General features: G+C 43.6%; 1 protein-coding gene across 1 annotated transcript; it reads right to left on the reverse strand.

Annotated features, from left to right (window-relative positions):
• Positions 1 to 320: 320 nt before the first annotated feature.
• On the reverse strand, positions 321 to 13,921 carry CIDEA (cell death inducing DFFA like effector a). Its single transcript, XM_080580363.1, has 5 exons — positions 13,707 to 13,921; positions 10,110 to 10,266; positions 9,766 to 9,912; positions 7,638 to 7,819; positions 321 to 4,695 (listed from the first exon to the last, which is right to left on the reverse strand). The coding sequence occupies exons 1-5, from the start codon at positions 13,904 to 13,906 to the stop codon at positions 4,563 to 4,565; spliced, it is 819 nt and encodes a 272-aa protein (XP_080436489.1). The 5' UTR covers positions 13,907 to 13,921; the 3' UTR covers positions 321 to 4,562.
• Positions 13,922 to 23,764: the final 9,843 nt, after the last annotated feature.

A 23,764-nucleotide genomic window follows, 5' to 3' on the forward strand; every position in this document is an offset into this window, starting at 1 on the left:
TTACTGTACTTAGTGAAGAGGCAACTCCTACCAGATATTTCCCAAGCCTTCTATCTCCTGTACTCCATAGTCTTTTGCAACTTCGGTAAAAGATGGAGGAGGGCACTCCTTTTGTATGGAAAGAAAGGATTTGCATGTTTTCTCCAAAGCCAGAAAGTGAGTCAGCAGTAGAGAGTTAAGAGTTCAGAGCCACATAATAGTATCCAGTTACTTCACTGCTGCAGTGCAGCCTTTGGAAACTTTCTGTGAGAGACCACAGATCCATTAGCACTCATGATTATTTCAGGAATAAGTTACTCTGAAAATTAATAGACGCGACATCCAAAGCCACCATTTAAATTTATTCATAGACATTTAAGTATTCCTTAAAATTGGCACCACATATCAGAAAATATTGCCATCGCTGACAGTACAATTCTCAGTCATCTCAGTTTTCATAGCAAGTTGTAACTACTGGGTCCCAAAGTTTTGAAAAGGTAAAATACCATCTTTTCCCTCAAAAAAAAAAAACAGCAGTCCTCATGGTTTATAAATATCTTATGGCAAGGTAAGGTACAGAAAGCAAAGTGATATATGCTAAACCCTACAAGGATAATTACTAGCATATAACTAAAATGGATTGATAATTACATTAATACCTCCAGTAAAGCTTGAGGCATTAAGTTCAAAATACACTTTGCGCTTTGGTTTTAAACTTTACTTAAAGAAGCTTATGCCTTCAGTTCAAGTGCTATCTGTGGAAGAAGTACGCTGAAATGATTTAGCTATAATGCTAGTCAGTTACACATAATCCTATGCAGTTATCTTCACAGTTCATATTCAGAATTATCAACATTTCCTAAATTGTTAACGCCTACCTCTCTACTTACTGTGCTGAAAAAGCTTCCAGCCCAAAGTCCTGTTTTCCTTTCTTTAACCCCTTCCCTCCCTACAGAGAAGGGATTTGAGGATGTTTCATAGTGCATTTTCCTAATGGTCCAAAGACTTTAGGCACTGCCTTATCCTCTCCCCCAGACAGAAAATCTTGTAATCCTGTTTCTCCTGAAAGGACAGGAAGGTGCAAGAAAGCAGCAACTTCATGGGTTTATGAAAGGAAGGAAATGAAGTAAGTTACACACACACACAAAAGCTACTAGATTCTTCATTCTAGTCACAGAGAGAGCAACTTTGTTTTGCTTGCAGAACATGAACAGTGCCTGAGTCAACAAGATCCAGTACTTCAGTGAAAATTCCTTTTTTGGTAACTACAGAGCATGACTTGGTGCATTGTTAGCAAGTGATGCAAAGCAACAGGCAAAAAGGGACAGTGCAAGCAAGGAGGGAGTAAACATGTCGCACACCTTTGAAATTTCAGTGCTACCAGCCTGGACTGCAACAGGAGCAAGTGCAGATTAACTGAGCCTATAAGAGGGAAAAAAAATAAAACTAAAAATGTGAAGTAGAAAAGCTAGTTTCATTTCTACATACCTGCAGTTAGGAGCCTTTGCCTTTAGATTTTGTCTCACTACGTACTGCACACCACTCAAATAGTTTTCTGAAAGCTAGATAATGCTGAAGTTCTCTGCTGTGTACCACATACAACTGAAGTAAAAGCTACGCATCTTAAGAAGGCTGTAAAAAGCAAACTGGCTCCAACTCAGAAAATTATGAACTCCTCTGGTTTGACCCAAAGCCAAAAGTTTCTCTGGAAAGAAGTTGGTATAGTAGCAAATATCTTCCTAACACTAAATCTGTAGCAAACCCCGGATTCAGAAGCAATGGAACAATTTCACATTCTCAGAACTTTCCAAGACATTTATCTTCATTCTGAGAAAATATCAAAGCTGGGTTATTTTGTTCAGCTGTTTGCATTTTGAATTAGAGGGAGATGCTCTGAGATGGAGACTTCGCAGCTCACATGATCTTCAGCAGCTTGTTTTAAGTGAGGCTGCCAAAGAAGCAGCTGCTTAAAAACATTTCAAATTCATATCGAGTTAGCCTTTTAGACCAGGTTCAGTTCTACAGTAACACCACTGGAAACTATGGAGTGTATTAGTTCTGTGACAACTGCCCTGGCTGTAGAGGGGAGGAATTTGGTATCTGCACACTTCAGACTTGCAGATGCTTTTCTATTACAGATGTTGAAGATGCAATTCACACTGATTAATGCAATATTGAACTATGCAAGTTTTGTTGTTTGCTTTTTTTTTTTTAACGTTGGTGCTTCCACCATTAGCAACGTATATATTATTAGAAGCATTACATGTAGTTTACTTTCAAGAAATGGTCTTGTTTTAATGGAATAAATGGTCCTTAAAAGCTGAAAGAATTAATGACAAAGCCGTTGCACTGCATCAGCTAAATGCAATTCCTTAGGGAGAATTGGGGTTAGAAAGACTCTGGCCATCAGTTATCATGGTATCAGTTGGGACGGGGTGGGGGGGGGAGGTGGTGAGCAAGAACAATACAGATAAAATCTAAAGTCTCCATTTTAACATAACCTTTTTCTCATTACCTGTAGAGCAGTTTGTTCTCTTTTGAAGGAAACCTGATAGTGCTGAGAGCTGCAGACATTCTTCCTCCAGAGAAATAAGTTAAAAAAAACCCACAGTTCTCCCCTTGTCTCAAGCTGTGTGCCTCACCACCATCCTCTCTCCCCCCAGCAAATATTCAGAAGTGGATGGAAAACAACAGACATCAGAAGAAAAAAAAAAAACAAAAAACACAAAAGTTTCTTCTTAGCTGTCTACTCATCTGTAATACCAGTAGTGAAGAGACAGGTGGAGATCTAGAAAACTTGGGTCTGTCAGTTCCTTTAAGATTGATTTTAGGCTGCTTTTCACCACAACAGTGATTTGAAAGATGCAGCCCCAGCTGGTTAAGTCAGATCCATAAAGGGAAGCCAAAAATAAATGTATGAAGTTGAAGTTCACAGATAAACATGAGAGCAATATTCCCACGTGTCAGTAACACGTTTGAAGGGAACAGGTGCAGCTGACAGATCAGAATGGATACCAGCAACCATGATGCTTGCTCTTTTCAGCCCATCTGTTCCTCTTTTTGCACAGCAGGTTTTCCTCCACCTAATCAGTGCACTTGATGCACGTGGTTAAAGGATTCTTGTCTCAGCAGAAGCACAGCAAACACCTTGGGGCCCACACTGGTCTCTTTCCCTTTCGCTCCCGCTACTTTCTTCCCCCATCCCACTTGTTCCCCCCTCACTAGAATTTCTCTGCCTGGGTGGCACCTGCTGTCAGGTCAGACATTTACCTGGGTCTGTCATCTCCTTAACAGCTTTCAGTCTTAAGCAAGAAAATAATTTATTAAAATCCAACAGAAGAAAGCAAATGAAAATCTCAAAAGCCACACCTGTGAACAACAGAAGTTGGACTTCTTCCCTTCAACAATGGGAGTCTGAATTTTGACACACGATGCCTACACCATTGCTTGTTTTCTAGTTTGTCTTACCGTTAAGGAGACCCTTACTGGAAACTGGTCACATTAGTCGTTCACGAAGCTGTTAAAAAACTTTCTGGACAATCCTATCTAAAAATTAAAAACTTCGCCCTTTAATACAACTTGTCTTGGTAGACTGTAAGATTGCAAATATCCAGTTTAGAGCATATGCATGTTACACAGCAGCATCCGGCTGCTCTCCCCTGAGCACAGGGACATCAAAATTTAATGTCTCTTCCAGATCCCTACTACGTGCACTTTAAGTACAGCTTGGGATGTAGTGTCATCTTGTAGCTGAAGAGCAAAAGTTACAGAAGTGAAGGTTTACACCTGAAAGAAGCTTCAGGAGGTTTCCTGTAAGCCATGTGCATGAAGCTGCAGCAAGGTATTCAATGCTTCAGGCAAAATGGGACATCAGACACATTAAAGAAATTATTGTTCTTCAACTGGTATAAGCTATACTCACCAGAACTTTCTGTACATTTGAAGAAAAATATAGTTACATGTTTTTTTTTTTTTTTGCTTGTTTTAAGGGAAGTAAGGCTAAGTTTTAAGCTTCTGTATAGTAGTTGCACTTTCTCCAATTAAAATTCATGAGATTAGGCCAGGCACTGAACCAGGATTCAGCTGTACTATATATTTCCATTGTTAGAAGTAGTAAATAAGTACACTTCACCCTTTTGTAGCTCAGTGCCAGCTGGACACCAGTACCAGCAGTGTTAAGGATTAAAAACAAAAACAACCACAGCCCTGTCTGTTCAGAAGGCAAGCGGACAGCCATGAAAAAACAAACCACGTTTTGATCAGTGCAAGGAAAGGATCCAGTGGTTACAAAGCATGTGTATATCTAAGTATTCTTATTTTCTATTGAGTTGCTGGGGTAAAAACTTGCCCTCTCTTCCTTTGCCCAGTTCTCAGACATTAGGCACCCATCCTTTTGCTGTGTTAAGAGCCTATAAACACCAAACGCTTACTTTATGACTACGGCCTACAAGCATTCCCAAACGGGAAAACTGTTAGTTCACCTCAGTGGACATCTCCCCCCCTGTAACATCATTACAATCAAACTTGGGCAAGGGAATGTCTTTAGGCAGAAGGATCCAATATCAGGAGTGCAGCTGTGGTTATTACTTGTGCTGCGTTCTTGCACAGGTGCCATCTTCATCATATTCATCCATCAGCTGCAACATGTATGTTCCAGTATAGAGAAGAAACTGTCCAGTTATTTGTGCCGCGTGGGACATGAGCTGAAGCACCTTCCTAGAAGAAAAGGCATTTGTTTAAAAAAATGTCGACAACAGGGCAACGTAGCCCAAACCCCTCCCAACCCCAGCACCTTTAGGATGAATTAGGTAGATATGTTTAGGAATTCTCTCATTCCTTTCCACTTCTGAGAGGATGGTCATTTCCATACCTTCTTCAGAGCAGTTACTTCTGTCTGTGGCCATTGACTGAAAGAAAACTGTTGGCATGTTGTAGACTTGGGCAGAAGCAGAAAACACATTTAATGAATCATTCTGTAATCCCATTAGGCCACCTGGAAAACCATCGCTCAAACTATGAGAGCAACACTGGGAGCCCCGCAGCATGAACTGATCTTGCTTCTCACCTTTAGACAGGTCACTACGAAGCCTGTGTGCACCTCCAAGCTACAGATCAAACTTGATTAGCGCTGAAGCTCAGCAATCACAGTACAGTGGATGCCCAACAGCAAAATAAGTGAAGCCAACCAAATTAACTGTCCAAGCTGCAAACATTAATAATTCTCAGTTCACAACCATTTTAACACGTTAGTATTTGTCTGAACTGAAACATACGGTGTGAGAATCTAGGCAGATCTACAAATTAAGATCAAGAGAGCATCCAAAGGAATAGAGATTATCATATCTGAGTGGTCATTTCTTCAATTTATTTATACCTGTTTCTTTTTCCCCCCTTCCAATCTCCAAGAAATCATGAGGACATGAATACTGAGAGAGATATTCATGCTTTAATCTTTCAAAGTAGGCCCTCATACGCATAAAGTTAAGGCACTGGGGAAGTAGCGCACAAGAACTTGGACCACTCCAAAACTGGAAGGGGATCAGTTTCTGAAGATGCAGAAACCATACCAGTGATCCCCTTCTCCAAAAAGGGGAAGACTTTTAGTATTCCTGTCCAAGTCAACGTGCAACTGTGAACCCTCTGTTGCTACTCAATTCTCCCTTCACCTCTAGCAGAGAACGCAAAGTTCTCACGATTCTTTTTTCCACTCTAATGAAAGGTTTGCAGTCAAAATCCAGTGTTTCAAAAGAGTTGAATACCCTGCTACTTAGAGCCTTTAAAAAAAAGACTGTACCCTTATTCATGCTCCCCACACATATGCCATTTCAGTGTGTCCTTCCCTCTGCAGGACAGCGCAGGCAAAGGAGCTGTACAGTCAAAGAAAGCTGCACCTGGTACCGAGCTTTCGGGCAGCTGCAGTGTGTCACTTGCACACGAGAGCAGTTGTCACTTAAGCCACGGAGGAAGTTATTTGTTGAACTGGACATTTGATCCATCAGTTGGACCAGACAGGGAGAAACCCTGAAGAGAAATGCACTAATGAGATCTGGCAGGCTTCGAGCCCCTCCCACCAACGAACAACTGCAGTGTTTAAAGTTTTCTTTTCCCCCCCCTCACATTCCACAGGCGGGCTCAGGAAGAGGGCATCAGAGCTGGCAACTTGTAACTCATTAGCAGAGGGACTACACTGAGAATCTAACCCTGTGTGTCTCCAGTTTAAACAGCAAATTGAGGCAGACTGTGTCCTATTCAAGAGCACCCAAGGTTCTCTTCTCTCTCCCCCTGCTCCTTGCTGGTGGACTGTTTTCCCAGCCCCACACCGGCACTTCCCCTTCAACTCTTTGTAATGTAACAGCACTTCTAGAAGAACTCCGCAGCTACTTCAGCTGTTTGCCAGCACTTCTTGTTTCTCACCAGCCGCACTGTGCTGGCAGGGAGGCAGCACTGTCACTTCAAGTTCTCCTCAACGGCGCAAGTTCCAGTGCCGACACTCATCCCCACAACAGATAGCCAGAAATACAGTTTGCTCTGGCTCAAGAGGCTTAACAAACACAGGAACTGGAGGAGTGCAGCTGTCCGAGGGCAGACCTTTGCTTTGAAGGGACTCTAGCAAAACCAGTGCTACGGGTGGGCGTAGCATACAGCTGGAACATCACTGCAGCCTGGGCAGAGAGATGAGCCTCATCTACAGTCACACCAGCTGTAGTCTGAAAGATTAGGCAAGGGACCACCGAAGCAGAACGGCAGAGGTCAGACAGGCAATAAGATTAGCATTATGATGCTTAATACCTGCATCCATGAGCCTAGGGACTACTTGAAGACTTCAAACTAAAGACTGCATGCCGCCCAAGTGAAATAAACTCCCTTACAGGCCATGTAATCTGTTCTGAACAGTGTAGGTCTGGTTCTCAAGTAACAAAACGCAGCAACTACACTACTGCATCTCAACCAGAATTTGGCAGGTCAGGTAGAGAGATTCAGAGCTGTAGCTTAAACAGCTGTTAAAAATCAGAGTATGGTATCTCTGTGAAAGAGGCTGAACTCAAAGTTTTCTTCCATCAGGGCAAGACACAGCTGTTTTTGACATGGCACTGACTTTCACAGTTGAAAGGACAGACATTGTTTTGAGACAGTATTTCCCAACAACCTGTTCTACCAAACTTGCAATCCACTACAGCTTGCTCCCGTGGAAGACGGTGGTCCTTGCTAGACTCTCTTAGAGACTAAGAGAATCTTTTCCCCCTTGTCTCCATGTACCTTTCAGGAGGGGAATTTGACAGCCACCATTAAGTCCTCTGTCTTTAGATCTCCAATTCCTGTCTTATTTCCTCTCATTGAAGTTCCCCTTCAAAGAGCCTTCCTCAGCACCCTGCATTCTTTAAACAAGTCAAAGAAATCTGAGGAAATTCTCCCACGAGATTGTACCTAGTCTCTTGATATGAGTAAAAGCTAATAGGGTTTTGTCCTGGGGGAAATTTAAGATTCCACCATAAAAAGCTACGGTAAGTTTTTACAAGACGGCTATTAAAGGAAGATTCAGCATATTGGGCAGATGTAAGAATTAATAAAATACTACATTTATATAAACTCCATAGAACTGGTAACCAAACAGGTTTTCATTAATGCATATGCCTGATCAGCAACGGAAACATACTTACCGCAGTACATTTTTTGCTCCCATACATTTGATGTCATATGACACTGAGTAGATCTCATAGAAAGTTGCCTTCACATTTAAGCAGCCAATAAAATCCTTAGGGTTCAGCTTGTACAGATCGAATGTGATGTTAGCTATTCCCATTTTCTTCTTTTGTCTTGCAGGGACGACTCCATTTCTTGTCTGATTTAAAAAGAGAGAGACAGTTTATATCGTAAGCCAGGGAACCATGGCAAGACAATTGTCAATGGTGCAGTTCTTTAGAAGTAACTCCCTTATTCTTAACCAATTCTAAATTAGAAATAAAAAGCACTGAGAGATAAGCCAGTCTGTAGCTTATGCAATTTTGTTCAAGTCCTGATTAGGCTTCTGAAACTATTCCAAAAGGTCCACACAAACAGGACACCAAATTAACAAGACATTAGGTCGTTTCGTTTAGGAATGAACACAAAAGTGATCAGCAATCTTGGAGATAGCTGATACATGTTGTTCAGGTGAAGTAAAGCCTCACTTCCTGTGAAAATCTGTGAAAAAAGTCAAGTTCTCATTTCAAATCCTAGCTCACCTTTCTTTTCCTTCTTTCTAAAAAGTAAATGGAAGAAGGAGCCACTACTGATTAGGCCCAGACTTTAGTACTGAGTTTAAGCTAGAAAAAGAAGAGCGAGAGAAGTGTGGAAAGTCATCTTCCACCTCTTACTAAAAGCAGCCCTTGCCCTCTTTCAAGAGTGGGTCATTTGCTTCAAGAAAAAGAAAAAAAGAGAAATAGTAAGGAATATCCTTATTTAGAGAGACATCTAGTGGATACGTGGGTTGCTCTGCTCAGCACATTCAGTTCAAAGATTGTAACGTAGCACCTGCCAATCTGCTTTTTGCATGCTAAATGAAGCAATAAAGTTGCGTAAGGCTGGGGCCTTTTGTACTTGTCATCCCAGTGCTCAGACAGTGCCACGGTAAGTCAGACAAACTTGAACACTGCAGTGTATCATCAGCCAGCAATTTTATGCCTGTTTTACTCCGATAGCCTCTGAGCTCCCAGCTCCAGCAAGTAGAACCCTACCAACGAAGGTTTTGAACATGTACATGCGGTGGGGTTTGCTTGGGAGCATGTCCCCATTAGCACACAGGACATTTGGATAAAGTGTGCACACTGAGGAGGGCAGCGTTTAAACTTGTTCTGCTGCCGCACCAAACAGGACATAAGGCAAGGGGAGAAGGAGCAAGGTGGAGTCATACCCTGGCTGCAACTCCTTTTCTGCTTTCAGAGCTCATGCCCAGATGCAGCAGGTTGATAAGTCAGTGAATTATCTTGGGGAAAAAACAGACAACCTGCCCATGCTGCAATACGAGACAAACAACGGGGCCACATGGTTGAGCCATGCACCTACAGAAAGGAACAGCGGGCCAGCTTGCAGCTACTAAGCTAACTCTGCACCTGGCAGAAGAAATTTTAATGCTAGCTTTCTAACAACAATCGTTTCATTGTGAGAAACTTCAGAGTTTGACTATCTTACCAACGAACTCCTCCACAAAACTAACTGGACGCTAAATTTACACTATTAAAAGGCTAAAGCTGGGCAACCTTAACATCTCTCAAAATATCTAGAAGCATGAAGGCTAATATTCTAATGTTAGGTTTTGATGACAACCTTTAGCTGTTTGCAAGATTAACACAGGCATTTTTCTCATCTTCACTATTACTGCATTCACAAGGCAAAGCTTGTTTTATATTGCTTAATTTGGGCATTCTCCCTCCCCCCAAAACAAACTGAAGAGATTGTATTTTTAGCTTAAAGAAATCAAAGTCCTCATTCCCTGTGTGTTATGCAACAGCTCAAGAACTAAGTTATTCCTGAGGTGCTCCAAAAGTGGGATTTTTCCCCTATAATTCTTTTCAGTGATAGCATTTCAGTTCGGTTCTTGGCAGATTTTTGTCAACAGTTCTATGTCCCAGCAGGGGACAAAAAATGAACTTGTTAAGCCTTCCTGGATGAAGGAACAAGGAGTTGATACCTTCCCTTGCACAGGGGAAGTTTTCTTCCTCATCTCCCCGTCTTCCCAAGAATTTAAGAAGCCACAGACCTTTTTCCATCCACTTCTATTCAAGCAGGAGGGAGGCAGTGAACACTTACTTGGGTCCATTTCTGTCCTTTTTCTAGAACCATGAAGTGTGTGTTATCATCCAGGGACCGAAAGAACTCTTCTGTGTCCACAACCGTGCCATCTTCTTCCAAAACCAGAGTAACGACTCCAGCGGTTATAAGGAAGGCTTCTAAAGTCTGCAAAAAACAGCAGATTACAGAATTCAAAAGGGAGCCTATCACTGTGATATTTTTTCCCCTCTGTCATTTAATATGTAGACTTGCATTCTCCTGAACTTCCCCACTAACGATTCTCAACGACAGTCGGTGGGTTGCCTTCCTGCAATACTGCACTTCGGTGCAAGTTTCAGCCAGAGCGGGAGCGTTTGCTGTACCTTGCTGATGAGTTCTTGCAGACTGCTCGCAACAATTCCTTTCCGGCTGCTCCTGGAGGCATTTGACACACGGAAAGGTCGCCCTGCAGGCATGAGAGGAGGGAACAGGGTCTGTTTTGTTACTGCTCCCACAGATGCTCCCATGGATACCAAAGATCTAAGATAAATAAAAATTCAGTGTAGTTATAAAAATAGTGACAACAAGTACCACAAGAAGGAGGAGGACCGTTGAGTTCGGTACACAAGGACATTATATGAGCAATTCACGGGTCACGTTGGACTTGTAGAGCTTGCTTTCAAAATTAAACACTACATAGCCCTACAGTTGTCTCTGAACTTTCCCTTGCTGGTGACATTTGAAAACCACTTCTCAAATGAAAAACATTTCGAGCAGATGTGGGCCAAGTTGCTGCTGAGCTCGGCTGACATCAAGGTTACAGTGAGGTCGACAGGTTTTAACACTACAGTGGATTAGAAAGGCAGCAGCTCTTACTGCATGCAGCCATATAAATCACTCTCTTTACCTGCAAGATAAACACTCGGTCAGATGGTACACACGACTACTTTCAACTATTTATTTAAGGTAAGGGTTAGCTTTAGGGAGACTGAACATACTGTCCGTATTCAAAACACCTAGTTTCAGAATGCAAGTGGAGCTTTTTGATAGTTATGCTTGACTTGCAAACGGCAAAGATGCTTATAAATAACATCTACAGCCTATAAAACTTCATTTAGCTTTGAGAATGACAAAATAAGACTTGTTTGTGCCCTAATGTATCAAAGGAAGCTGAATGAAATTAAATTAAGATCCAAGTACACAAGCGGATAGCATTGGAGCAGGCTACCAGAGAGGCTAGGAATTCAAACACTTTTTTGGAACAGCATGGAGCTGGGACAGGGGAGGGTCAGGCTGGGGGTTAGGGAAAGGGTCTGCACCCAGAGGGTGGTCGGGCACTGGGACAGGCTCCCCAGGGCAGTGGTCACAGCACTGAGCCTACCAGACTTGAAGAAGTGTTTGGACAACGCTCTCAGACATAGGGTCTGTTTTTTGGGTGGCCCTGTGCGGAGCCAGGAGTTGGACTCCTCGTGGGTCCCTTCCAGCTTGGCAGATTCTGTGATTCTTTTAGAAAGAGGTTTTGAGTTTTCCTGGACAATCACATCTTCAATAGTGACTGTTTATGTTCTCAAATTATATCACTTAAATATCCCTAGGTGATACTCCCCTAAATATCACCAGTGACAGCTTTTTACTGCCAAATTGTATTGGTTAATTTAATACCCAGACGATTTGCCAAAAATCACCACCTGGAAGAAAATAAATATCTTTTCCAGATCTCGTATCTGGTCTTTAAGCATATTTTTGAGATGCATGGGAAGTCATTTTTGTGACTAGCTAGCTAATTTCAGTAATTAACTTCTTTCCTGCTCTCATTCTGAACCACTAATTCTACAGGGCTTTGGGATACGACTTTTCCTCTGTACGCTGAGGAGTTTCTCTTCCTCAAAAACTCATCAGCATTACTGGAGCATATATTTTTAAAAGGAGTGAGGTGTTCAAGCATTATTTCTAGCTGAACCTAATGGTGTCTTGGTAGTGCTGTCTGAACACCAGGTCTCTGGCTTTCAACACTTTGCAAGTATGTTCGTGTGGCATAACAAAGCAGGTGCGGGTGAGCATTCAGTAAGGTTTTTAGGAGACTGTCATTGTTTCAAATGAAAAAGCTATATGCATTTTCCTCCTGGAGAAGGATCACAACCAGGGAGGAGGACAAGATGACAAATAGCACGGAGGAAGACACTAACTTCCCCTCCATAGACGGAAAGTGTGCTAGGACAGGGTGTGTGTGTGTGTTAATCTCTGCACTGACTAAGCAGTGCCCCAATCACCCTGCCAGTCTGCAGGCAGCTCCCATTCTGAATCACTCCAGTCTCTTCCTCAGGTATGAAGCCCGTGCATTTATCTCAGCGCTGGTGACCCCACTTTGCTGGGCACCTGGTTGTTAGCAAGTGCAGCATTTAGGATTCATGAGAGAACACTTCCAGAGCTAGCACAACCCATTCCCCCCCCACATGTTTGAAAACTATCATGTAGAATATTTCCTTGAGTGGTATACATGACAATACTGCTGAGATTTCTTTTGTGATGACAGAAGATACCAGTCCTGTTCTTTCCCATTACTTAAGCCCAGTTGCTATTCATAAAGAGACAAAGCGTAAGGAAAAAAGCCAAGCCACACATCCCGATGCAGCAGGAAGAGTATTAGGAACACAGCTCACAGGCAGGACTCAAGATCTTTTAAGAGCAAGGGTTCATCTCGGGCATTAGCAGAGCCAACTCCATAAGCCCTTTTTTGTAGGTCTAAGAAAAATTTTCTTCAGAGCTCGACAACCACGATCTTACACCGTTGCCTAATTCTATTGGCGGAAAGAAGTCAAAAACAAAGAGATTAATAAACCAGGACTTTCATTAGCTCCACCAGGCTGCCACTTAACAGCAGTCCAAGTCTCGGGTAGGTATTTAAGCATCGATGCCATTCCACTTATGTTTCCATAAGAGCAGTCAAAATCTTTCAAGTAAGTCTGCCCATGAAGCAGTACGTCTAGAGCAGGGTGAGGTTCCAGTCAATATTAAGTACTAGGTAACAAAAGCCAGTATAGTTAAAAAAAAAAAAGCCTGAAAACAGAGTGAACCCTTCCATTTCTGGGTCTACTGCCTAAAGCCTGTTTTGCTTGTTTCCCCTCACACATACGCAGACCAGAGACTCACAGGTGTCAGCCTTTGTTTGGGACTCTTAGAAAGAAATATCACTTCTTTTTTTGCAGGGAATTTCCCTGTTAGATTGGAGTTACTGAAAATAATTGCCTACTAAAAGGAGATCAAGCGTCAGGGGACAAGCGGTACAGAGGAAAGGGATGGTGCTGAAGTGCAGATCTTCGCTCTTCCCTACAAGAGGGGGGATCCTATGTCAGTGGAAAACACAAGAACTCAGAAAAGCGTTTATAACTGAAGAAGCAAATATCTTCAAGCTCTAGTACATCATCCAGCTTGCTCCGTATAACCCCAGCCACTCAGAGACTCGTGGACACTGTCCCAAGCATTCGGTGTAGTGCCAGGGCTGGGGGACAGCTGAGCTCTTTGGTTTGGAGGAGAAACCAGGGATTAAAAACCTGCCTTGAGCCCTGTACACTAATTTCACTCGTTATCTTTGTTTGCAATATGCCCTGTATGTTTGTCTAAGAATGTGGTGCAATGGTCCTCAGCCTCAGGAAAACCAACATTGCACAACACAAGAGCTTCAGAATATGGCACGGCGGGATTTTTAGGTTAGAGTTCACTGACAAACGACAACGGCAGTAACAACAAAACCAGAAATAAGTCAGAAATCAGCCGGGAGACTGTGTGTCCCACCTGGCTTCCCCGATAAACACAGCCTGAAAAGACACCACAGCCCGCGAGGCGCAGAAGCGGAGCAGACACCCCAAACGCCAGCACCGACCCCGGGACGAGCGGGGACGGCGCCGAGCTCCCCCGCCGAGCGAACCTCCGCTTCTCAGGCTTCTTAAAAAAATAAATTAAAAGGACGCGGGGACACTCACCGCACCGCCGAGCCCACGTAGCCCCGCGCCGCCTCCATGGCCCGTCCCCCCCCCAGCCGCCGGGCAGCGCCGGCCGCCACCGCCCTTAAAGGGGAGCGGGGCCGCTCCGCCTCCCCGGCCGGCCTGCCCCCGGGGCGGCCCTCAGCCCGCCCCCGGGAGAGGGGAGGCATGCCCGGGGGGTGTGCTGCTGGAGCAGCCATGTCCTTGTCCTGGGGTGCTGTCCGTCCCACCCCTGGGCCCCCTTCCCCCGCCCCGAGACCCGGCCGGCTCCAAGCTGCTCCCTGTCACGACGGGTGGTGGCGGGGCTGTGCTGACAGGTGCCAGGCAAAGCACCTCGGAGGGAAGATTTATCGTTATTGTTATTCCCGATTAGTTGTTTTTTTTTTCTTGTCGTTTACCCAGGGAAGGAAAGAGAAAGATTGCTTGTTCCGTGTGTATCTGAGTTATAGCTAATATAGCAACAGCAGGAGCCAATCCCATTTGAAGCCTCTAAGCATTAGAGTAAATCAACAGATTAAAGTGCTTCAGCTTCTGATTTTAGAGCCTGGGAATAAGCTTACAACTTGGATTAATGTATATAGTAGCTTCACTGGAGGTGTTTAGCCTTCCTAGGGCATGGGCAGCAGTGATTTCTGTTTATGGGGCAGATAAACATGTAATTTTTTTTCCTTTTCATGCTTGCCCACAGGCACAGGTACGGTACGTTTCAGCTCTGAAACAACACGTTCATTTTGACAGCTCTAACACCACGATCACAGAGAAACCAAGTCAGAGCCTGGCTGCTCCGTGCCCCACTGACCTAGGGCCAGCCCGTGAGGAGGGAGCTCCGTGACGCTGCCCGGTGGCAGGAGGCTCGATCCGGAAGGCTCCGCAGGGACACCCTTGGTGACAGGGCCCGGACCTCACCCAGGGTGACCCCATGGACAGGACTGTTTTTCTTGTCAGGCTTGTTCAGCGCACAGGAGCCACCCATCTCCTTTCTTTGCTTTCCAGGCTTCATCAGCACTCAGCCGGACCCTGGATAAATATCCTCAAGCCTCAGCTTTGGGGCCCTTACCGGCAGTAAAAAAAAAATAAACCTTTAATCTGGGACAAATTGTGTTGTGTCCCCCCACCCGGTAAAAGAAGCAATCGCACTTCCCCACAGCAAAGCTTAGACCAACAGGCTTCCCTATGTGAACCTGAGCTCAGGCTCTTATCTCTTCTTCCTCAGGCTCCCTAGGGCTTGCAGGTGTGAGGGCCCCCCCTTCTCAAAAGTTAACCCCTTCTTTTTCTATCCCCTACCACAGGTTAGAAGGGACCTCTGAAGATCTCCAAACTCCAAACTACTACTACTACATGTAGTTTTGTTACAGTTCTGTAATATGCCCCTGGCAGTAAGTCAAGGAGAACGGGAAATGGGCAACAGTAGATATTTCTCTGGGCATTGGACTCAAAGCAGCCTGTTTTCCTCTGGGTCTGTATCTTATGGTTGATTGTGGGCACAACTGAGGTTATTTAAGCAAAATGGGCGTTTATAATGAATTCTCATCGAGCGTTTCTCTACTGTCAAGAAATGTGTACATACTGCAGCTTTTCCTGTTGTGCAGGGAGAAAAGAGAGTCGAAAGAGAAGTTTTGTAAGGTGGTCTGTCTCTTCTACCACTGTGTAGAGACCTCTGCAGGGGAGCTATGCTTTCGCAACAGGGGAATCTCCTGCTCCAGACATTTTGTGCCCTGGCCTGTACGGAAAAATCCTTAGAGTTACTGTAATTTCCATATGGTTTCAGACTGCCACTCTTCCTTGTGAGTTCATGGGTCTTAGGGGGAAGAGCAGAAGAGAGGCAACACAGATGTCAGCAAAGCAGGCTTAAGTTATCTCCAAGGGCTGTGGGAGAGGACCATGTGGGATAAGTCTCAGGTTGAAGAAATTGCCATTTTCTTAAAGAATTATCATTAATGGGATAAATATAGATCAATATAGATTAGATATCATGAATAAATTCTTCGCTCAGAGGGTGGTGAGGCCCTGGCACAGGCTGCCCAGAGAAGCTGTGGATGCCCCATCCCTGGAGGTGCTCGAGGCCAGGCTGGATGGGGCTTTGGGCAGCCTGGTCTGGTGGGAGGTGTCCCTGCCCATGGCAGGGGGTTGGAATCGGGTGATCTTTAAGGTCCCTTCCAACCCAAGCCATTCTGCGATTATGTTGTTCTGTATTGTCGTGGAGGAAAAGGGGAAGGGAAGGGAAGGGAAGGGAAGGGAAGGGAAGGGAAGGGAAGGGAAGGGAAGGGAAGGGAAGGGAAGGGAAGGGAAGGGAAGGGAAGGGAAGGGAAGGGAAGGGAAGGGAAGGGAAGGGAAGGGAAGGGAAGGGAAGGGAAGGGAAGGGAACCAAGCTGGTTAACTTGTGAACTGTAACTTAACAAGGAATCAAATAGAAAGTGGAAACTAGATCCTCCTAAGGAAGAGTATAAAGCAGTAGTATGAGCTTTGGCTCAGGCAGGCCAAGGCAAAAAAATGAGATCTCATTAAAAGCAGATATGACAAGATAACATTCAGTGTAGGAACAATAGCTATAAGAGGAAAACAAAGACAGAATCATCCCGCTTTTTTACACGGAGGGAAAATAACCAACTAAATATGGTTATGAAAAAAGTTCACGTGGCATATGTAACAGGCAGCATGATGCACTTGAAGTAGTCTTGAGGAGGCCAAAATACTCACCAACGTTTTGCTTCAGCCTTCACTGAAAACATTAATCATGCAGGGGGCAAAGTACGTGTCGGATATGAAAGGCAGTGAACACTAGAGGTGGAGTTGAACAAGTAATTGTATTGAAAATAAATTACTGTCTTACTGCCCCTTCGCTGAGGGGCATTAGCTGACTCCATACATGTTACTTGTCCATTGCGTTTCAAGTTAAACAAGTTTGCTTAAGCCACTTCTCACAATAGTCATATGGTTATGAAAAAGGTTTGCACATGGCATATATATAACAGGCAGCATGATGCACTTGAAATAGTCTTGCATGCAATTTCACGTTAGTGAACAAGCAGCATCAGGCCAGGTTTTCAAGAAAAAAAGTTGACAAATTGCAGGAAACTCAGTGGAAAGCAGGAATGATCAGAGACCCAGGAATCATGGTGTATGAGCTGTGTAGTTTGGGAAATAGGATCGGGTGGAGAAGCAAATCACAGGGTTCAATGATGTTAGAGAGCACTGTGAAGATGGAGTAGAATTTTCTTCATGCCTATTGGGGCTTAACCTATAGGACTGGAGAATTAAGTTATGCATTAGGAGACATGCCAACACTAAGGGGACTGTTAGGGGCTGGGGTGAAATGCCTGCTGAAGGTGTGTAGTCAGTTAGACACAGACATTGCTTGGGCCAGTGTTCAAATGATACAAGGGACAAATCAGGATCCCAAAGATCGATTTGGACATTCCTTCTGTTCCTCAAAACTCTGACGAACTATGTGAGTGAGATTAATGCAGAATAAAGTGTTTCTGCATCTTACCAACCTTGATCACCCCTTAAGAGGGGAGTGCAAGAAGTGGACAGATATATTTATGGCAGTGTTACCTGCAAAGATAACAGATTACAAGGGCTGAGATTTGCAAAAACCAACCTTTTGTTCTGCCTTTCTGCCCTTTCCTGTTTTCAGCTAAGTGATCCTTTGGTCTAATTTCTCCAAGAAGTGCTCTTGTGACTACCCCTAAGTAAATTTTATTATTTCTTATTGCTTCCATACAGACCCAGCATTCTATTCTTCACTGTGTCCTCTAAATAACCATATTAATTTCTGAACTGCTTTTACTATTCAGTGGATTTCTGTCTCCATTGCCACTGGCTCTGATTGATTTCTGCCAGGCTGTTCATGCTAAAGGTTTGGTAGCTCATTCTTAGTATTTGTGTTAACCTCTACTACACCATCACTGAATGTTTTTAAGAGCAAATTAGACAAGCATCTGTCACGGAAGGCTTAGATACAGTTGATTACTTTGAGATAAGACTGTGGAGTGAATGATCTCATGAGGTTGCTTTTCATCGTTTTCTGTATTTTTCAGAGTCCTTGTTAATGAAACCATACTGTATAATGCCTAATGGATTTACAGGAGTCACAGTGTTTTTGTCAGCCCTAAAGGAGGGAAAGAGGCTCCTCCTAAAGGCGATTTTGCGGCTCTGCAAAGCTGCGCGGAAAAGGACAGGAATATTTTTAATACTAATTAAAGTCCTTTGTGATTGGCTGGAAATGGTTCTGTGGTCTGCAAAGATTCCAATTTTGAAAGCCCCATTTGAACAAAAGACTAATCCTTTTCTTCAGTGAACCATCTGGCACAGAAAAATGCTCTTTATTATGAGATTTCATGGGTGGGTATTTGTTTTGTTTTGTTCTTCTAAGTTTTCAAAGATTTTAACAATAGCATCAAGACAGTGTTGATGGATGGGCACATGCTGTATATATGGGAAAAAATTCTCTACCAAGAGTATTTCAGTGGTGTGAAATTCTTTGAACACATCTGTTTAAATTCGGATGTTTTATAGTTAGGATATTAAAATCAAGGCAGACTTTGCCCTCACTTACCCCCTCTGCAATCCTGGGGGTATGAATGAATTGCAAGTATTTGTGGGCAGCATTTAACTGAAAGCTGACTTACTGAAAGCTGTATTGTGACAGCAGTAAAGAAAGGCAGAAATTTTGCCTGTGAGGTCTGTTATTGGAAATAATGCAGCGGAAAAATAATGTTTGTTTATCCTGGGCATGCAAGGATAATCTGAATGTTTTATTTTACATTTCAAAAGTTACAACTTCAAAATGTATAAGTGCCAAGTAAGACAGAATAACCGTTGAAAATATTCTTGTTTTTAACATCTCTACTATTTATTATTGTTTATTGATACAGGAAGAAAAGAAAATCTTACTCAGAAAGAAATATGACTTTTTTTTTTTTTTAATAAGCTTTTAATTTTATTTTAGGAGATATTTCTCTGCAAAATGAGAGGCTATCAAGTGTGGAATCGTCCCATGGTGTACAGTTGTGTTATGATTTCTATAGAAGACCTTGAAGAGCTTTAGACTCCAGGCAACGCTCCAGAACTATTGACCCCCAAACTGAACGGTGAGTTCATAATTCTTTGGTAGATGTACTAATTGATTTAAAAAATGATATTTTAAAATATTCTTGGAGAAGCAGTATCTGTATTGTACATCTCATGTAGCATGTTTTAAAAGTTTAATGAGAAATAACATTTTTTAAAATTTTGTTTCTGTCAAAAATGTAAAGATTAAAGCAATAATAGCCAGACAGCTTAATGGGTGACCTTCTGAGGGTCCCACTGCCTTTCAATCAATGTTTTTCAACCTGTGGTGTGTTAACCTCCAAGCATCATCAGTTATTTCTAAGGGATGCACAGGCTAAGCTGATAGATACCGCACAGTAATCTATGCACATGAAATTTCCAAAGCTGCTCCACTAGAAAACTTTTAGGGACCACAAATTGAAAGAGATTGAGGAAAATATTGCTGCTACTTACTGGCGTAATATCTTGTCTGGGTACATTCACCCTCCAGATAAATAAGCTCTTGGTGAGCTGCAGGAGCTCTCAGAGTCTCTCAGTAACTCTCGGACCTAGTGTGGAGGCCAAGCCTGATTTAGGCAGCTAAATGACTTCTGACCAGAGCTGGCCTGCCTCTGTACCTGTCACTGTGAAATATCCTTAGTCAGCCTTCAGACTCTAACTGCTTTGCCTTTTCCTTCCTTTTTAGCAGGTCTCCTTCTACGCAGTGTATTTCTACGTTCAGCTGTGTCCTTTTATAATCCATTAGGAACAGGAGTGGTCATTAGCCATTAGGCTGGTCTGTGGTACACCCCAGTGCTCCTTGTTTCCCTCAGGCTTGCCCTCAGGTGGGTCAGGTTGCAGAATTAGGAGAATGGGTTTGTCCTCTGAACAACTGAGCATCACTATGCTCCCCTTGCTTTCCACCACCACTCAGAAGCAGCTTTCTGGTCACCTCAGCTCCAACGTCCTTGTCCTCTCCCACCTCATGACCTTGGATTTGCATTAGTGCCACCCACACCGATGCCCAGCCTGTGCAGATCTCTCCTGGCCTGTCCACCCCTTAGCTTTGCCTTTGCTGGTTTTGATTCCAACCTAAAGTAACAAGCCCGACAAAGCTAAGTCCTTTGGGTTTGGCTTTATTTGTATGTCACTGTGACAGTAATGCTCCCCCTGTGCTAGGAACTGACACTTCAGACCACAGATTTACGATACCCTCTCACTTACATTGAGACTAGAGCAGGTGAACATTGATACTGAGTCTGGATTGATTCTTGAGAAATCATACAGTTCATCGCTTTGCTCCAATCGGCCTCATTTTCCTCATGGGCTACCAGCCAAGTCTTGCTTAATTTCTGAAATGAAGTGAATGTGACATGTTAACAAGGATATGGGGCTGTCTGCCTTATCTCATGGTCACACTTGAGCCATTCTCTTTCTGACAGATACCAGGGGTGTATTACTACCACTGCAGACATGATAAGAGAGCTCTTAAACATACATACCCAAAGCTGGAATATTCACTGTCTTAATCGTCCTTGGTCCTGTGATGAATGACTAAGAATGACTGTGTTCCCGTAACACCTTATTACAGGGCAACTTCAGAGCCAAAGAGCAGACGTGAGTCTGGTTGTCAGTCATTCTGCTGGCTTTCACGAGGTTCAAAAAAAGGCATTACAGCCACGTCCATGCAGCAGAGGTCATCAGCTCCTTGCACGTGAGTCACCACAGTTAAATACTTAATCATTTGTTGCCTTTGGACTTCTGTACTGAGTTTACATGACATACAGAGACAAATCAGTACCTTCTGAAATGCCACGGAACTCATGTAAAGTTATACCAAAACTTCATTTTGTCCATCAAATTTAGTATGCTGAGAAAATTATAACTATTGCTTGGGTCTTCTGCAGTTCTGAATTTATGAAGTGATTTATTTGGAGTTGGAGTCAGTAAAATCTCCTGGACACTTCTGGAAGGTACCTCTTGGAGTCAGTAAAATCTCCTGGACACTTCTGGAAGGTACCTCTGGCCCTCAGTTGTGTGTGTGCCCTTTTTTTTATGTAACTAAACCCAAAGTAAATCTGAAGATCTGTTTCTGGCAGATCACCCTAAGTTAATACTGAATTGTGACTATCTCAGGAAAACACATTCACTCAGAAGGAGACTGTGTCACCCTAGGCAAAGGATAGTGATCTCTGATAAAAAAAAAAAAAACACAAAACAACCGCTCTTAACTGGTGGAGGGAATAATGTAAATCTGCGGTTAAAGTAGCTGCCTCTTCTCTGGAGGAAATTGAAAGAAGAGCTTTAACTTTTCTGGGTGGTATCACTGCCTGGTATAATGTTGCCAGAGAGGTTATGTTTCCAGTTGTCTTGTTAGATAAGGAGCCTAGTAAACAATCACATATTTACAGTGAAAGCAAATGGCTGAAGTGCTTCATGTCCCACTGGTTCCAAGCTGCTGGATTCACGAGCTGTATTGTGCATGTGCGTGCTGCTCCCTCGCATCAAAGTAGACTTCACGTCCCCTAAAAAAGTGGTCAGCTATGTGCCCTCCTTGCCTCTACAACACTGACCAAACAGAGATTTATCGGGTTGTTAATAAACTTCTGTGTTCTTACTTGTAGGTGATTACTCTAAGAAGAGGTTTTGTCCTCTCGTTAGAACGGATCCAATAGTCTGGTCTTGGGTAACTTTTCTCATCTCTGTGGTGTCCCTCCTTTTTCTGCCCCAGACAGACACAGACACGTATAACAATGCATGTGATAGCACTGGATTCCTATAATCAGCTCCACGTCCTTATAGTTGGGGCAGGACTGTGATAAGGGGGAGAGCCAAGCGATCGCGTGAAATATTATTAATGTGTTATTGAAAGAGACTTAACCATTACTCCTTTCCACTCCTGAATGCAGATAATGTTACTGGCCCCTCTGAATACATATATTTTATAGCAGCTCTTTGAGGCTAAAGCAGTCTACTTATTTATATAACTCATATTATATGTTTACATATGGATGTAACACCACCGGTAGCCTCTTACTTTTGTGGTGGTTCGTTATAATAATGTAAGGAAATATTTGGCATGGACAATGAGTGTATTTATTCTGGAAGACAAGAAATGCAAATAGGCCATTCTGGTGATAATTAATGCTCTACCCATCTTACAGATTTTCTGTTCAGGCCCAGAGGAGTGGGTTAGCAAAACAAAGACAGATGGCAGCAGATTATTTGAAACACCTCTTTGTTAGCGTGTAATCGGTGCAGATCCCCCCTCCCACTCCCGCCTTCACTTGGGGCTCAGGCTAAAGCCCATTAAGTAAATGGAAAGACTCCTATTGATTTTGATGGGCACTTAGCCAAGGCCTCTGTCTCAACAACTTTCTCAGCTAAACTTTAGCCTACTCATCATTTTTGACCATTTGGTTTTTTTTTTTTGTTTTTTTTTTTAGGAAAGAAGAAACAAATGCTGATATAGTCAATTTTGGGGACTCCTAGGGAAGAGAACAAGCTGTACTTTTATATGTACAATATACTGCCTAAGTGTACCCAAGGTAAAAGGTCGTCCTGTTTTAACTTTGTGAGTTTTATGCCAATGAAGTTGAATCATAGGGGAAGTGTAGGGATGTGGGATCTGGCTGAAATGTGTTCCCTGTCTCCCATCTGAGCTGCGTCACATGGAAGAGGTGGAAGAAGCTGGATTTGGGCATGAGTAGTCGAGTACTGCGTTCAGCTCTGGGGTCCCCAGCACAAGCAGGTCATGCACCTGTTGGAGTGGGTCCAGCTGAGGGCCACGAGAATGATCACAGGGCCGGAGCACCTCTCCTGTGAAGACAGTTTGAGGGAGTTGGGGCTGTTCAGCCAGGAGAAGAGAAGGCTCCAGGCAGGCCTTACAGTGGTCTTCCAATACCTAAAGGGGGCCTGCAGGAGTGATGGGGAGGAACTCTGTCAGGGAGTGGAGTGACAGGACAAGGGGTAATTTAGGCTTTAAACTAAAAGAGGATAGGTTTAGATTGGATATGAAGAAGAAATTCTTTACTATGAGGCACTGAAACATGTTGCCCAGAGAAGCTGTGGATGCCCCATCCCTGGAGGTGCTCAAGGCCAGGCTGGATGGGGCTTTGGGCAACCTGGTCTGGTGGGAGGTGTCCCTGCCCATGGCTGGAGGGCTGGAGCCAGCTGATCTTTACGGTCCCTTCCAACCCAAACCATCCTATGGTTCTGTGAGTGCAGACCTGGGAGCTCTGCTGTGCTCAGGGAGAGCTCTTAAAGACTGCTGTCTGGAAAGCTTTGGCCTGAGATCTTGCTTCAGCTTTTGGGCACGCTTCCTTAGGTCAAGCTTTCATTTTGGTCTAAAACTTGTTTCTGTCAGAACTTCCTAGAGATTGTTCGTATTTCATGTTATTTCTGCAGATCTAAGTGAAGCGCCTTACACTGTGGCCATATATTAAATATATTCATATCTATTTGGCTTTTCTGCATAGCATGTTCCTTCCTATTAGTGTCAAATGTCCATTTTTTTTCTTTCTGTGGGTACGTGTACACCCACAACCCCCTCCGGTATCTTGGATTATGTATTTAGTCTTCCTCACCAAATGCGGACACTTAAAGCTGCAGAAGCAGTGCCCAGGTGTTTTTTGACAGAGGTTATGCATGCATTAACTAGAGACATCTATGCACAGAAATGAATCCCTCTCATGTAGCTCAAGGAGAGCCAGAGGGCAAGGTTTTAATGTGTTCGCGTGTTGCAGCACAGAGGCAACGCCAGAATCACAGAATATCCCGAGTTGGAAGGGACCCACAAGGATCATTGAGTCCAGCTCCTGGCACCACACAGGTCTACCCAAAAATTCAGACCATACGACTAAGAGGTGCAGGGGTGCACGGAACTGCATGGGTCTGGGTGCTTGGGCACAGACTGAGGAAATCCATCTAAGTGTAGGGCTGCCCTCTGTTGGCCAGCCAGTCTGGCCGAGTTAGCCTCTAAGGATGGGTTTTGGTGTGTGGCCAGGACACGGGTTAGGGCAACG

The sequence above is a fragment of the Anser brachyrhynchus genome, assembly GCF_964034855.1.
Source record: "Anser brachyrhynchus genome assembly, chromosome: 2".
In the NCBI taxonomy this organism is placed as follows: Eukaryota; Metazoa; Chordata; class Aves; order Anseriformes; family Anatidae; genus Anser; species Anser brachyrhynchus.

Coding starts and splice junctions, on each gene's coding strand:
- CIDEA (XM_080580363.1), bottom strand. CDS start 13,906: ATGGCTGCTCCAGCAGCACACCCCCCGGGCATGCCTCCCCTCTCCCGG. Junction 10,267..13,706: donor TACGTGGGCTCGGCGGTGCG/GTGAGTGTCCCC, acceptor TATTTATCTTAG/ATCTTTGGTATCCATGGGAG. Junction 7,820..9,765: donor AAGGACAGAAATGGACCCAA/GTAAGTGTTCAC, acceptor TTTTTAAATCAG/ACAAGAAATGGAGTCGTCCC.